The sequence below is a fragment of the Tachyglossus aculeatus genome, chromosome 26 (genome assembly GCF_015852505.1).
Source record: "Tachyglossus aculeatus isolate mTacAcu1 chromosome 26, mTacAcu1.pri, whole genome shotgun sequence".
Lineage (NCBI taxonomy): Eukaryota > Metazoa > Chordata > Mammalia > Monotremata > Tachyglossidae > Tachyglossus > Tachyglossus aculeatus.
This window is the reverse complement of record NC_052091.1, coordinates 16,649,430-16,665,939: the sequence shown is the minus strand read 5'-3', so window position 1 is coordinate 16,665,939 and position 16,510 is coordinate 16,649,430. Positions and strand designations below refer to the sequence as shown.

Below are 16,510 nucleotides of genomic sequence, written 5' to 3'. Positions count from 1 at the left end.
ACTGTGTGCAGGACATTCTACTAAGTGCTCAGGCAAGTACAAAACAATCGTTGGTAGACATGCTCCTGCCCACAAGGAGCTTATAGTCGACAGAAGGAGCTTTTAGTCCCCCTGCCCCTCAAATTCAGTGAATCAGATCCCTCCCCACCATCAGAGTGCTAGAGATTTTTTGCGCAGCTTGGGGTGTTGACGATTAAGCAGAGAAGGCTTAATGGAGGAGGTGAGATTTTGGTAGGGCTGTGAATATTGGGAGGCCCATACTTTGGTGGATTTGGGGGTGAGGGTGCTAAGCCGGAGGAACAGTGTGAGTGAGGGGTCAGAGGTAGGAGAGTCAAGAGCAAGGAACAGGCAGAAGGTTGGCTGAGCAGGAAAGAAGAGAGTGCGTAAATATTGTTACTACTTCCTCTTAGCTTCTAAGTCCCATGTAGGAGAGGGACTGTCTCTGATTTGATCATCTACCCTGGTGCTTGGCATAATACTAGCACTTATGAACTTATCTCTGCCCTCCTTAGCACTCATGTGTAGATGTGTCCTCAATTATCAACTTTGGCCACCCTAACTGGAAATACTTGCATAGTCTAAAGGAAAGAGCACAGACCGGAACACAGGAGATCTGAGTTCTAATCCTGGATCTGCCACTTGCCTTCTGTGTGACCTTGGGCAAGTCACTTAACTTCTGTGGGCCTCAGTTTCTTCTTTTGTAAAATGGGGATGAAATACCGATTCTCCCCCCTTATGCTAAGGACCCCATGTGGGATAGGGACTGTTTCTGATCTTATTGTATTATACCTCCCCCAGCACTGACCACAGTGCTTGACACATGGTAAGGGCTTAAAAAATAGCATCTGTATTATTATTGTTTATCTCCTTCATTGGAGTGTGGACAGGGAACTTTCTAAATGCCTTAAACAGTGCATGGCACAAACTAAATACTCAATAACAATAATAATAATAATGGTATTTATTAAGCGCTTACTATGTGCAAAGCACTGTTCTAAGCGCTGGGGAGGTTACAAGGTGATCAGGTTGTCCCACTGGGGGCTCACAATTTAAATCCCCATTTTACAGATGAGGTAACTGAGGCCCAGAGAAGTGAAGTGACTTGCCCAAAGTCACACAGCTGACAGTTTGAGGAGCCGGGATTTGAACCCATGATCTCTGACTCCAAAGCCCGTGCTCTTTCCACTGAGCTACGCTGCTTCTCGATTATGGTATTGATTATGATTATGGTATTAATGATTATAATGATGATTAGGGTATTTATTAAGCACATGCTATGTGTCAAGTACTGTTCTAAAATCTGGGGTGAATTTCAGATAATCAGATGGAGCACAGTTCCTGTCCCACATGGGGCTCACAAGTCTAAATAGAAGCAAGAACAGGTATTTAATCCCCATGTTACAGATGAAGAAACTGAGGCACAGAGAACTTAAGCCACTTGTCCAAGGTCACACAGCAGGCAATTCAATCAATCATATTAAGCACTTACTAAGTGCGGAGCACTGTACTAAGCGCTTGGGAGAGTAGAATGCAACAATAAACAGACACATTCCCTGCCCACATCAAGTTTACATTGTCAGTGGCTGGATTAGAACCCAGGTCCTCTGACTCCCAGACCCATCCTCTTTCCAGTAGGCCATACTACTTTGCAACGTGATAGTATTTTCAGTAAATGTTAATAATAGTGATGGCTTTTGTTGAGCGCCTACTATGTGCCAAGCACTGTTCTAAGCGCTTAGGGGGATACAAGGTAATCAGGTTGTCCCACATGGGGCTCACAGTCTTCATCCCCATTTTCCAGATGAGGGAACTGAGGCCCAGAGAAGTGAAGTGACTTGCCCAAAGTCACCCAGCTGACAAGTGGCGGAGGTGGGATTAGAACCCATGACCTGCGACTCCCTAGCCCAGGCTCTTTCCACTGAGCTACACTCCTTCTCTAAGGCTATTACTCCTCCTCCTACTATCAATCAATCAATCAATCAATCAATCATATTTATTGAGCGCTTACTGTGTGCAGAGCACTGTACTAAGCGCCTACTAATACTACTTTTAGATACATAGTAAGTACTTAAAAGCCTTCCCTGACTAACTTCTCAACTCTTCACCCTATTCTCCCTCTCTTCTGTATCACCCAATGCATGTGGGCCCCTACTCTCTAAGCACTTTGGACACAGCACTTGTACTCGACTGCTTCCCTTTCTGTAATTTATTCTACTGTCCATCTTCCCCACTAGATTGGCAGCTCCCTGGCTGCCGTGGGCATCTTCTCCCCAGTGCCAGCACCCTCCGGGCCCGATGGTCGGCCCCGCCCCTCCTACGTGGCAGTTATTTAGCGCTCTTTGGTAGGTGGGCACTTTTCTCGGAAACTAAATTTGAAGACGTGTGTGCCATCAGTGGCTTTCTCCCTCCAGCGTGGTTGGTTCCGTGGCCAGCGGGAGCGTGGAGTGAGGAGCAGCAGTGGGGCTGAGGGCCGGCGGGACCGGGGGACCACCGAGCATTCTTACAGACGGTCCCCCCTCTGCCCTGCCCGGGAGGGGAAGGATCTCGGCAGGAACCGCCAGCCCGACTTCTCTTTGATTCGGTGATAAACCTGCAACTCTCGACAGACATATGAAGTCCATTAGGGCCATAACTTAACCACAAGTCTACCTGTTCTGTCTGGTTTTTCAATCCAGTGGGTGAGGGTTGAAAGGGAAAATCTGGATAAGGTAGCTAGTAATTTATTCCGCAGAGTGACATAATACCTTTCCCATATCCAAGGCCTATGCCAGGGGAAGCGAAGATTCCATTATGTTAGAAGGGGAGAGGAAAACCTTCCATCTCTCAAGGAAGAATGCGTGGACACTTGAGGAAATGTTTGGGCAAATTCTCCGTGCTGCAGTAGAACCCTTAGTGGGTCATTCCAAATTATGAATTGTTTTCTCAGTAATCATTCCAAACAATCGTTGGTGTTTATTCACTCAGTCATCTTTATTGAGCACTTACAGTGTGAAGAGCACTACTAAGCACTTCAAGAACAGTAAAACATTATCATGATGGATGTCTCTTTGACGTCTGAGCAGAACTTAGAGATTCAAGGATTAAAGACCCCATGTTTTCATGGAAGAGAGTGCTTTTCCAAGTAGTTTCTCCTTACTGGTGAGGAGTCGATCAGAGCACGTCTTCATTTAATCAGCCCCGAGAAAAGTGGTTGCTGGAATGAAGCCATTAATCATTGGTAATTGTCTTGTCTTATGCCATCGAGTCATTTCCAACCCATAGCGACACCACAGACACATTTCTTCCAGAACGCCCCACTCTCTGTCTGCAATCGTTCCGGTAGTGTATACATAGAATTTTCTTGGTAAAAATATGGAGTGGTTTACTATTACCACTCGAGTCTCCGCCCTCGACTCTCTACCATGCTGCTGCTACCCAGCATGAGTGAGTTTTGACTTGTAGCAGATTGCCTTCCACTCGCTAACCACTGCCCAAGCTAGGAATGGAATGGGTAGGCCTCTGCTTGACGCTCCCTCCCGTAGCCGAGACTGGTAGAGTACTGGAAACTCTCCAGGTGCGACCCTGAGAGGGGTCAACGGTAATTATGGAGTGCTTATTGTGTGCCAAGCATTGTTCTAAGAACTTGGGAAAATATAGTACTATAGAGCAGGTCGACACAATCCCTACCCACAAGGAGCTTACAGTTTACAGGAAGTATCACTGGCCTCGCTTGCCTGTCAGACTTTCCAGATCCCACATGGCGGAGTTGGCCCAGCCTGACGGAAGCCGTGCATCTCCGAGTCTCGAAATCTGAGTTCTAGACCCTGCTCTGATGCGGTCCTGCCGTGAGATCCCAGGCAAGTCGCTCAACCTCTCTGGGCCTCTGTTTCACTGTTTGTGAGCCTCACAGAGAAGCGGCGTGGCTCAGTGGAAAGAGCCCGGGTTTTGGAGTCAGTGGTCATGGGTTCAAATCCCAGCTCCACCAACTGTCAGCTGTGTGACTTTGGGAAAGTCACTTCACTTCTCTGTGCCTCAGTTACCTCATCTGTGAGCCCCCCGTGGGACAACCTGATTACCTTGTAACCTCCCCAGCACCTAGAACAGTGCTTTGTACATAGTAAGTGCTTAACAAATGCCATCATTATTATTATTATTACAGCAGCATGGCCTAATGGAAAGGACACAAACCCGGGAATCAGAGGATGTGGGTTCTAGCCCTAGATCTGCCACTTGCTGCTGTGTGACCATGGGCAAATCACTTCATTTTTCTGTGCCTCAGTTTCCTCATCTGTCCGGTGGGGATTCAATATCTGTTCTCCCTTCCCCCTTAGACTGTGAGCCCCAAGTGAGATAGGGACTGTGTCCAACCTGATTGTTTTGTGTCTAGTACAGGGGTTGGCATATAGTAACAGCGTAAAACCTACCATCTTTATTATCATCATTATCATTGTTCCTCCCCGTTGTGAGGAAGGAGTGAGGTGATGAGGCCGATAATCCAAGGTGCCGTACAGGTTCACGGGCCTGTTCTTTGGTGGGTGTCATTGCCTGGTGCTGAGGATGTGTGCCTTTCTGCTTTTCTGCAGGTTTCTTCCTGAGCCATGGTCCCCCTGCAGCGTGTCATGTGGCCCTGGCATGCAGATGCGGGCTGTGAAGTGCCGCGTCCTCCTCGCCTTCAGCCGGACCGACACGGAGCTACCCGACGATGAGTGTGACGGCCCCAGGCCGCCCAGTGAACAGCCCTGCCTCCTTCAGGCCTGCCCTGGGCCCCCGGCCCCCCCCAGGGCCCTCGTCCCCTCCCAAGAGGCAGGACAGCGGAGCCATTTACGATTGGGAGTATGTGGGTTTTACTCCTTGCTCGGCTACGTGTGCGGGAGGTATTTGACGCTTTTCTTCTCTGGTGTTTATATCTGGTGTTGCCATGACCATGTGAGCGATGAACGCTTTATCTTGTCCGGTGGGCAGATTTGCTGACACACGAAGAAGTCAGGCCCAGAGCTGAGAAAGAGAGAAAGAGGGGGAGAAGAGAGAGAGAGAGAGAAGAAAGGGGAGAGAGAGAGAGAGACACATGCCTGGAAATGTTCTTCCTTCTCTTCTGATTCTCTTTTGGCTGGTTCTTGTGGAAACCCTGGCTGCTGGAGAGCTATTTCCTTCCTTCAGTTGTTCAGCGGAAGTCAGGGTGCTGGGGTGAGTGGGATTCCCAGCCTCAGTCAGAGGGTAGGCAGCACTGGTAAGCATCAGAGGGGCTGCTATAGCTTTGGAGGGTATGGAGGTACCCCCCCCAAATCTTGATGCAAGGCCTTGGCCAGAGGCAGGAGGTGGGGCAGAAAAGCCAAAGGGCTGAGATACAAAGGCACTAAAGGTACATTGGTAGTGCTGGTGGTGGTCATAGCACAGACCAGATTGAAGGACTGAAGAAAATTGGAAGCATCTAAAGGAATGGTGGTATCCTCAGCCCTCCAGAGAGGCCATAATGGAGAAGTCAGTAGAGGTGAAGATTGGGGCCTCCAACAGTAGGGAGATTGCCTTACAGGAACGACTTGGGAAGAGAGAATTGAGCCTAGAGTTGAAAACCATCACTTTCATGTGGCAAGAAAAGAGAACAGGAAATAGTCCCTCACCATCACTCTCCCCAGCCCCCACTCCTCATTTTGGAAAAAATGACCCTGTCATCATCATCATCATCACCGTGGATGGTCTTTGTTGATTTTGTTGAGCACCTGTGGAGTGCAGCACTGTGCTGAGCTCTTGGGAGAGTGCAACCAAAGCCTAATCCTTGTCTCACTGGTCCTTGCATCTAACTCCAGTCCAGGAAACTCTAAAGGCCTCAGTTAAACACGAGTGGCCTAGCCCCCTCCCTTCAAGGAAATCCCAGGTCAGTCAATCAATCAGTGGTATTTATTGAGCTCTTAAAGGGTACATTTGGGAGAATATAGTACAAAAGAGTTGGAATACACAATCCCTACCCTCAGAGAGCTTACGGTGTATGTTCTTTCCAGTTCTCCTTTGGCCTACTAGCTGGACAGGGTCAGGAAGTTAAGCTGGCTTGGGAGCAAGGAGTTCATCAGGTCCGCGGTGACTCCCCTTAGGTGCAAAATGAGCTCACAAATCCTGTGACAATATCCGCCTCCAGAACAAACCTCTTGTTTTGTTGTTTGCTTATGGCTTCTTTTCAGATAAAACCTACTTAAATGTTGGGCTACCTGAAAGCCAGTTGATTCTGTAAACCTCTCAGGCATTCTTCGTACACTCCACGTTCCACCAATCCGGGCTTGAGGGGAACGTTTATCGGCTATTCTTTGGAATCCCTACCACAGGAGCATTTCATCTGTCACATTCCAAGAAACATCTGTTCTTTTTCCGCTGGGATAATAATAATAATAATAATGGCATTTATTAAGCACTTACTATGTGCAAAGCACTGTTCTTTGTTGCCAACTTGTACTTCCCAAGCGCTTAGTATGGTGCTCTGCACACAGTAAGCACTCAATAAATACGATTGATTGATTGATTGATTGTTCTAAGCACTGGGGAGTTTACAAGGTGATCAGGTTGTCCCACGTAGGGCTCACAGTCTTAATTCCCAATGTACAGATGAAGTAACTGAGGCACAGAGAAGTTAAGTGACTTGCCCAAAGTCACACAGCTGACAAGTGGCAGAGCCGGGATTTGAACTGATGACCTCTGACTCCAAAGCCCGTGCTCTTTCCACTGAGCCACGCTGCTTCCATAAGAACAACTGCCTTTCAGATGTCCACAGAGCCACTTGATGTGCCTAATGGCAGATGTGACAGTTGGACAAACTGAAAACCATTGCTTCATGCCCCCTCATAGGTCCACCCTAGAGTATATCCGTCAGAATCTGGCTTTGTGACACGGTGTCTTTAGTGAGGCCCTCAGAGCTGTACTATTATCTTTAAAAAAAAAAATGGTATTTGTTGAAGTGTTTACTGTGTATCAAGCACTGTCTTAAGTGCTGGGTTAGACAAAATAATCACAGCCTAAAGATGGAGGAAGATTTTAATCTCCATTTTACAGACAAGGTAATTAAGGCACAGTAAAATGAAGCGACTTCCCAAGATCACACGGCAAACAATTGGCAGAGCTGGGATTAGAGCCCAGGTCCTCTGATTCCTAGGCCCCTGCTTTTTCCACTAGGTCAGGATGCTTCTCACCCGGAAAATGTAATCCCCTTAGGCTCAGATCCCTGTGAAACTCTGAAGGCCTGAAGTTAAACCTTTGCCAGAAAACTCCACAGAAGCGGTGGTCCATTTGTGGTTCAAAATGATAAATGAATTGTGGTATGTGTTAATTGCTTACTGCATGCTAAGCACCATGCAAAGCAATGGGGTAGTTATAAGATAATCTGGTCAGACACAGTCCCTGTCCTACGTGGGGCTAACAATCAAAGTAGGCGGGAGAACAGATTTGACATTTTACAGAGGAGGAAACCTAGGCCCAGTGAAGTCAAGTGACTTGCCTATGATCACTTAAGCAAGCGGAAGATCCGGGATTAGAACCCAGGTCGTCACAGTCCGGGGCTGGGCAATTTCCCCGAGGGCAGGGTCCTTCTAGTGGCAGCCCGCTGGTTTCCTAGGAAAATGAATGATTTCCCGCAGATGCCTCACTGAAGCGAAGGCCGACTTCCACTTTGCAAGGAAGTCGATTTCCTCCCCAGATGATCCCGGGCCCGGCCCAACTTCATCCTTTCACTTTTGAGGTCTTCGCCGGTCTTTTTCTAGATCACGGGGCTGGCCGTGGCAGCTGCCCAAATCTGATTCTAGAAGACCGGCGCTTGATTCTGAGCAGTGAGGGGGAGTTTCGTAATCTGACGGCTTGAAAACAGAGAGGCGCTCAGTCCGAAATGCTTGGCAACTGCAGAAAACCATGGAGATTTCAACCGGGATATAATTCTCTCCCCTCGACATTCCTGAATCCAAGCCACTTTTCCTGCAGAGCAGAAGTAATTGACGCAAATTAAGAATGTTTGAAGAGAAAATCCTGTTGTCTGGCATCCTGGGACTTAAAAAAAAAATCTCTAAAACCAGATCTTTGCCTGTTTCTGCTCATCCCCACAAAAAGTTCCCTTGGCAATTGTGGAGGGGGCAGACGGCAAATCTGGACTGTGTCCAAAGCATCAAGTAAGTGGCTGTTGTGGGAGCCCAGAAACAGAACGTTAATCTGACCTGCCTGAGGGGTAGAGGAGAGAGGGGTTTGGACCAGAAGAGCCATCCTGGGTGTGCCTGGAAGTCAACAGAGGAAAGAGCTGCATTTCATCCCAAGGGCAAGGAGCCAGCCAAAGGACAAACGGCCCTCACAGTCAGGAAGCACTTTGCATCCAACTTTGATGTGCCTACTGCAGAGTGGAACTTCAATCAATCAATTAGTTGATCGGTGGTATTTATTGAGCTCTTATTCGTGCATTCCAGTCCAATCAATCAATCAATCATATTTATTGAGCACTTACTGTGTGCAGAGCACTGTAGTAAGCGCTTGGGAAGTACAAGTTGGCAACATATAGAGACAGTCCCTACCCAACAGTGGGCTCACAGTCTAGAAGGGGGAGACAGAGAACAAAACCAAACATATTAACAAAATAAAATAAATAGAATAGATATGTACAAGTAAAATAAATAAATAAATAGAGTAATAAATATGTACAAACATATATACATATGTACAGGTGCTGTGGGGAAGGGAAGGAGGTAAGACGGCGGGGATGGAGAGGGGGAGAGGAAGGAGGGGTCAGTGGCAAGATAGACAAGATGGAGGTACCATGAGAAGGTTGGCATTAGGGAAGCCAAGTGTGCCAGCTGGGTAGTGAGGTGAGGTTAGTGGGGGCAAGGCATTTATTGTTTGTGGCCAGAGTGGTGGACTTTTTTGCAATGGTGGTCACAGGAGCCCATGGACTGGGCCAGGAGGAGGACAAGGGACTGCTTCCAGCCCCACCTCCAGCCCCTGCTCATCTCTTTTTTGCCCACCTCCCCCTTCTCCCTGCCTTCTCCCTCCAGAATGCCTGCCCTCTGCCCTGAAAATGCCCGCTTTCCATACCAGCTAAATGAATTGTTTTTAGGCCATGACTCTGGGACTCATTGTGCTTTTAGTTTGGCAGCACTTCAGTGCATGAGGTTTACCTACCTCTCGCGCCAATCTTTTATTTTGGTCTCCTTGCTCGTCTGTCCAATACTATCTCTCTCCTCCCTGAAAAGTCACTCGGCGCACGTGTCCTGCCCCTCCCCAGAACCCTCCAGTGATTTCCCATCGGCCTTCGGTGAGAGCTATGGCTCCGGATAGAAAAGATGGCAACCAAGGCTTTCCCAGACTCGGAAGCCTCTCGTTGTAGCCAACGTAGCGTGTCCTGAGCCACCTACTACCTACAGAAGCAGCGTGGCTCAGTGGAAAGAGCCCGGGCTTTGGAGTCAGAGGTCATGGGTTCAAATCCCTCTGCCACTTGTCAGCTGTGTGATTTGGGGCAAGTCACTTCACTTCTCTGGGCCTCAGTTCCCTCATCTGTAAAATGGGGATTAAGACTGTGAGCCCCCCGTGGGACAATCTGATCACCTTGTAACCTCCCCAGCACTTAGAACAGTGCTTTGCATATAGTAAGCACTTAATAAATGCCATTATTATTATTATAATTATTATTACAGAGCACTGTACCAAGGGTCTCCTGGGGGCAGAGCATTGTTCTAAACACTTGGGAACATAGAAAAGCTGTGTGGCCTAGTGGAAAGTGAATGAGCCTGGGAACCAGAGGACCTGGGTTCTAATCCCAGCTCCATCACCTACCTGTTGTGTGACCTTGGGCAAGTCACTTCACTTCTCTTTGCCTTAGTTTCCTCATCTGTAAAATGGGATTTGATACTTGTTTTCCCTTCTACCTAGACTGGGAGCCCCATGTAGGACAGGGACTGTGTCTGGCCTGATTAACTTGTATTTATTCATTCAATCGTATTTATTGAGCACTTACTGTGTGCAGAACACTGTACCAAGCGCTTGGGAAGTACAAGTCAGGAACACCCCAGTGCTTAAAACATCAATGAACTCATCTGCCTTTTGATCTTGGGCAAGCCACTTCACGTCTCCTGGTCTCAGTTTCCTCATCTCTGAAATGGGGATTCAATTCCCGTACTCCCTCCCTCCCTGTAGCATCAGACAGTGATGCTACAGTGTGTGAAACAGGGACTGTGTCTCACATGACTATCTTGCATCTATTCCAGTGCTTAGTGCATTGCTTGGCACATAATTGCTTGAATGGCACTATTGTAATTATTGTTATCCTGGTTATTATTATATAAATACCAAGATCACAATATCCTTCTACAGTTTAATGGAGAAGACAAGTAATTACAAATTGCCAAATATAAAATAGATCGCTCGCTTTTGGTGAAGCATCCAGGGGAGATGAGCAGAGGAATGCAGCCCTCCAGGGACTGTTCTGAGATCCCAAATGTGGGAAGCAGTGAACAGAGCCAGAACCTGGAAGTAAGAAGACCTGAGTTCCAATCCTGGCTCTGCTGCCTGTCTGCTGTGTGACTATGGTCGAGTCATTCACTGTGCCTCGCATCCCTCATCTGCATAATGGAGATTCAGTACACTTAGACTGTGAACCCGTGTGGTACAGGGACTGTGTCCAACCTGATTATCTTATATCTACCCAGTGTTTAGCATAATGCTTGGCCCATAGTAAGTGCTTCACAAATGCCACAGTAATTATTATCAAGTAGATGTCTGTCTCTCCCTAAAGTCTGTAAACTTCTGGTAGGCAGGTGGTCTACCACCTCTAGTACACTGTACTCTCCCAAGTGCTTAGCACAATGCTCTGAACAAAATAGGCACTCAGGAAATACCTATGATTAATAATGATTAATAATGGTGGTATTTGTTAAGCGCTTACTATGTGCGAAGCAACATTCTAAGCACTGGGGGGCATAAAAGGTGATCAGGTTGTCCCATGTGGAGCTGACAGTCTTAATCCCCATTTTACAGATGAGGTAACTGAGGCACAGAGAAGTTAAGTGGCTTTTTTTCTAATGGCATTTATTAAGCACTTACTATGTGCAAAGCACTGTTCTAAGCGCTGGGGAGGTTACAAGGTGATCAGGTTGTCCCACAGGGTGCTCACAGTCTTAATCCCCATTTTACTGATGAGGTAACTGCAGCACAGAGAAGTTAAGTGGCTTGCCCAAGGTCACACAGCTGACAAATGGCTGAGCCAGGATTCGAACCCATGACCTCTGGCTCCCAAGCCCGGGCTCTTTCCACTGAGCCACGCTGCTTCTTTGATTGATTGATGTCGGTAGGTTTTCCAGAATTTAGAGTTTCTACCCAGGGATATTCCCCAAAGGGAAATGCACCAAGAAGAATTTTAAAGTTAGAAAAAAAAAGCAGGAAATGTGGCCCTCTCCAACCCCTTTGCCTACTAAGGTGCCCCCATCTTGATCTGAGTTTGTCACAGCCATGGACACCCGGGATGACCGTCACTGCTGCTTGGTCTCAATGGGGCTGACAGATGCCCACCTGGCATAGGGGGTGGCCTCTGTTCTCAGGACCCTCTTGGCTGCTGTCTGTTTGGGCAGAATCTAAGGCAGAATTTAATTTTCGTCAGCCCCTGGACGCTCGGTTGTGGTTTTAATGATGATGATGATGAAGATGATTGTGATGATAGCAACAACTACTAAGCCCTTACTATATGCCAACCACTGTACTAAGCACTGGGACATATACAAAGCAGCGTGGCTCAGTGGAAAGAGCAAGGGCTTTGGAGTCAGAGGTCATGGGTTCAAATCCCTGCTCCGCCAACTGTCAGCTGTGTGACTTTGGACAAGTCACTTCACTTCTCTGTGCCTCAATTACCTCATCTGTAAAATGGGGATTAAAACTGTGAGCCCCCCGTGGGACAACCTGATTACCTTGTAACCTCTCCAGTGCTTAGAACGGTGCTTTGCATATAGTAAGCGCTTAACAAATGCCATTATTATTATTATTATTATTATTATTATTATTATTATTATTATTATCAGACAAATTTTCTGTCCTACTCGAGGCTCACAGTCTAAGTATGAGGAAGAACGAGTAGTAATAACAATTGTGACATTTGTAAAGTGCTTACTTTGGGCCAAGCACTGTTCTAAACACAGGGGTAGATACAAGATCATTGGGTTGGACACAGTCCCCGACCCATGTAGGGCTCAGTGTCTTAATCCCCATTTTACAGATGAGAGACTGGAGGCACAGAGAAGTAAAATGACTTGCCCAAGGTCACACAGCAGATAAGTGGTGGAGCTGGAATTAGAACCCAAGTCCTCTGAATCCCAGGCCCGGGCTCTATCCACTAGGCCACACTACATCTCCCATTGGATCCCCTTTTAACTTTGGCCCAGAGAAGGGAAGTGACTTGCCCAGGGTGTTGCAGCAGGTGAGAGGCAGAGCTGAGATTAGAACCCAGGGCCGTTGAGTCTCAGGCCTGCACTCTCCCGCTAGACCATGCTGGAGTGGGGGCCACAGACACGACTGTGCCCTCCCCAGCCTGTCTCCCTGCGGGGGTTGTCAGGGTTGAGCAGAGGGGGCCACTATATCCCTGAGAGAAATGGCCAGTGCTGAAATTTCAACAAGACAACAAGAACCTCTCACTCAACGGGGCGTTGCTTCCAAAGCACCCCGGCCTGGCCTGTTTTCCCCCGGAAGCTGCTCTGCCTTATTGGAGTTTTTATTTTCAATCCAGGAAAGCAAGAAGCCATCGCCACGTGCCTGCACGTCCAGAGCCAGAGAGCGGTCAAAGCTGCGATGTGTGAGGAGGCCACCCGGCCACCAGCTATGTTCCGGACTTGCAACCCTGAGCCCTGCCCCCCGAGGTACGCGTTCAGTTCCCGTGCACCTCCCTGCCCCGTGAGGTACACATCATCATCATCATCATCATCAATCGTATTTATTGAGCGCTTACTGTGTGCAGAGCACTGTACTAAGCGCTTGGGAAGTACAGGTTGGCAACATATAGAGACAGTCCCTACCCAACAGTGGGCTCACAGTCTAAAAGGGGGAGACGGAGAACAAAACCAAACATACTAACGAAATAAAATAAATAGAATAGATATGTACAAGTAAAATAAATAAATAAATAAATAAATAGAGTAATAAATATGTACAAACATGTATACATATATACAGGTGCTGTGGGGAAGCGAAGGAGGTAAAATGGGGGGGGATGGAGAGGGGGACATCCAGTGCCTGTGGGAATCTCTGCTGCACCTCTTTACCCGAGCAACTGAGAGGGCCCAGCAAAGGTGCCTGGGACCCACGCCCCAGTAGTCAATCAATCAATCAATCAATGGTATTGACTGAGCACTCCCTGGGAGCCGATCGCTATACTAGGCGCTTTGGAGAGTACAGGACCATAGGGTTGGTAGACACAATCCTCACCAATTCATGATAGGGGAAGATCTGCCCTGGGGCCAAGAGAACCCGTGTGGCTAAAGCGGTTTGGCTCCTTCCCAATATGGGGTGTTAGTCCCCTATCACGGGCAGAACTAGCACAGAGGAGCAGCTTGGCTTAGCTGAAACAGCACAAGCCTGGAGTCAAGGGACCTGGGTTCTAATCCCAACTCTGCCACTTCTCTGCTGTGGGACCTCAGGAGACTCACTTCACTTTTCAGTGCCTCAGTTGCCTCATCTGTCACATGGGGAGTCAATCCTACGCTCTCGTCCTTAGACTGTGAGCTCTATATGGGACGGGGACTGTGGCCAACCTTGATTAACTTGTTTCTACCCTAGCACCTGTGGCCCAGTGAATAAAACGTGGGTCTGGGAGACAGAGGATCTAGGTTCTAATAATTAATAATAATAATAATAATAATTGTGGTATTTGTTATGTGCCAAGCACTGTAGATACAAGGTAATCAGGTTGTCCCACATGGGGCACAGTCTTAATCCCCATTTTACAGGTGGGGGAACTGAGGCCCAGAGAAGTTAAGTGGATTTCCCAAGATCACACAGCAGACAAGTAGCAGAGCCGAGATTAGAACCCATGTCCATTGACTCCCAAGCCCGTGCTCTTTCCACTAAGCCTTGTAATAATGATGATGGTATTTATGAAGGACTTACTATGTTCCAGGCACTGTACTAAGCGCTGAGGTAGATTCAAGCAAATCGGGTTGGACGCAGTCCCTGTCCCACGTCTCAATCCCCATTTTATAGATGAGGTAACTGAGGCACAGAGAAATGAGGTGACTTGTCCAGAGTCATCCGGCAGACAAGTGGCGGAGCTGAGATTCGAACCCATGATCACATGACTCCCGGGCCCGGGCTGTTTCCACTATGCTGTGCTGCCGTGCTGCTTCTAATCCCAGCTCCATCACTTGTCTGCTGTGTGAAACCTTTGGGGGGTTTTGAGACCCTCAGGTCCGATCCCTCACATCGTTAATAATTAGAACAATGGCATTTGTGCGGGGCTGAAGGTGGACCAGAAGCAGGCCTAGATCCAGGAGCGTCCAATCAGACCCAGGCCCTGTCCGCCACGGGGCTCCCAGTCGAAGAGGGAGAAGCTCCATGGCCTAGTGGAGACCACAGAAACCTGGGCTGTGTGACGTTGGCAAGTCACTTCACTTCTCTGGGCCTCTGTTTCACTATCTTTAAAATGGGGATGAAATAATAATAATTAATAATTATGGCACTTGTTCAGCACTTACTATGGGCCAAACACTGCTCTAAGCGCTGGGTTAGATACAAATGAATCGGGTTGGATGCAGTCCCTGTCTCACATGGGGCTCACAGTCTTAATCCCTGAAGCAGCGTGGCTCAGTGGAAAGAGCCTGGGCTTGGGAGTCAGAGGTCATGGGTTCTAATCCCGGCTCCGCCCCTTGTCAGCTGTGTGACTTTGGGCAAGTCACTTGACTTCTCTGGGCCTCGGTTACCTCATCTGTAAAATGGGGATTAAGACTGTGAGCCCTACATGGGACAACCTGATCACCTTGTGCCCTCCCCAGTGCTTAGAACTGTGCTTTGCACATAGTAAGCGCTTAAGAAATGCTATTATTATTATTATTATTAATTACAGTTGAGGGAACTGAGGCCCAGAGAAGTGAAGTAACTTGCCCAAGGTCACACAGCAGAAATGTGGCAGAGCCAGGATTAGAAGCCATGACCTTCAGGCTACCAGGCCCATATGCTATCCACTAAGTCATGATGCTTCTATGAAACAGCTGAAATACCTATCCTCCCTACCACTTAGATTGTGGGTTTCCCATGGGACAGAGACTGGATCTGAGCTAATTGTCTTGTATCCACGCCAGGGCTTGGAACATAGTAAGTACTTAACAAATACCACTATTGTTAGCATTTTAGCTAGACTTTCCAGAATAAAAATAATTTAATAATTTTGGTATTTGTTAAGCACTTACTATGTGCAACGCACTGTTCTAAGTGCTGGGGAGGTTACAAGGTGATCAGGTTGTCCCGTGTGAGGCTCACAGTCGTCATCCCCATTTTCCAGATGAGGGAACTGAGGCTCAGAGAAGTGAAGTGACTTGCCCAAAGTCACCCAGCTGACAAGTGGCGGAGGCGGGATTTGAACCCATGACCTCCGACTCCCAAGCCCGTGCTCTTTCCAGAATAGGAAACTGAGGCACAGGGAAGCTAAATGACTTGCCCAGGGATACACAGCAGGGAAGTGGTGGGGCTGGGATTAGGGTCTCTGTCTCCTGGCTTCCGGTCCTGTGCTCCTTCCATTAGGCCACACCACCTCCCTCAGGCTAAGGCCGCCAATGCCCCACGTGCCCATCACTGGTGAGTTAGAGCCCGGCTCTCCCTCGTGTTTCCCTGCAGGTGGCAAACCGGCCCATGGCGGCAGTGCTCCGCCACCTGCGCAGTTGGGATCCAGACCCGGGTGGTCCAGTGCCTGCGGGCGGGAGACTCTCCAGCGCCCGAGGACACGTGCCCAGAGGACAAGCCCCACGTGTTACAGGCGTGTAACCAACTGGACTGCCCCCCGGCCTGGCACGTGGGAGAGTGGCAGCAGGTAAGGGCCACGGGCCTGGGGGAACGGGGCCGCTCCTCATGAGGCAGCGGGGCCGGGTGGCGACGGCGATCCATCCTGCCCCCTCTCTCCGTCCTCAGTGTTCCCGGACGTGTGGCGGAGGGCACCAGGTCCGTGCTGTCTCCTGTCGGCAGCTGGTGACCGACGGCAGCCTAAGGAATCTGCCCGACCGCTTGTGCCAAGGAGCCCGGGCATCCTCGCACAGGGCTTGCGGCCGAGCCCACTGCCCGCCCCAGCTTAAACCGGGAGAGTGGTCCAAGGTCAGTGGGCCTCAGGCCAGTGGCACCCCCCCGGCCGTCCCCCTCCCTACAAGCAGTGTGGACTCAGGAGTCTGCACATTGTGGAGGAGGCAGATGTGAGGGGACAGCTAAACTAAATAGCTCAGCCCACTTTCCTAACGGGGACTGTGACTGACCTGATCTCCTGAAACTCTGTCCTGAGGCTGGGAATACTCATTCAGTCTTATTTATTGAACGCTTATTGTGTGCAGAGCACTGTACTAAG

The 16,510-nt window shown here is 48.8% G+C and overlaps 1 protein-coding gene and 1 non-coding gene across 2 annotated transcripts in view; one reads left to right on the top strand and one right to left on the bottom strand.

Annotated features, from left to right (window-relative positions):
- The window catches only part of ADAMTSL3 (ADAMTS like 3), a 317,132-nt gene that overhangs the window by 259,587 nt on the left and 41,035 nt on the right, over positions 1-16,510 (top strand). Inside the window, 5 exon segments of the mRNA XM_038767353.1 lie at positions 4,563-4,785; positions 4,787-4,853; positions 12,701-12,830; positions 15,796-15,988; positions 16,087-16,266. Coding sequence (XP_038623281.1) covers positions 4,563-4,785; positions 4,787-4,853; positions 12,701-12,830; positions 15,796-15,988; positions 16,087-16,266 — 793 coding nt within the window.
- LOC119946280 lies at positions 3,434-3,571 on the bottom strand. Its single transcript, XR_005456386.1, has one exon. It is a non-coding gene; the product is annotated as a small nucleolar RNA SNORA7 (small nucleolar RNA).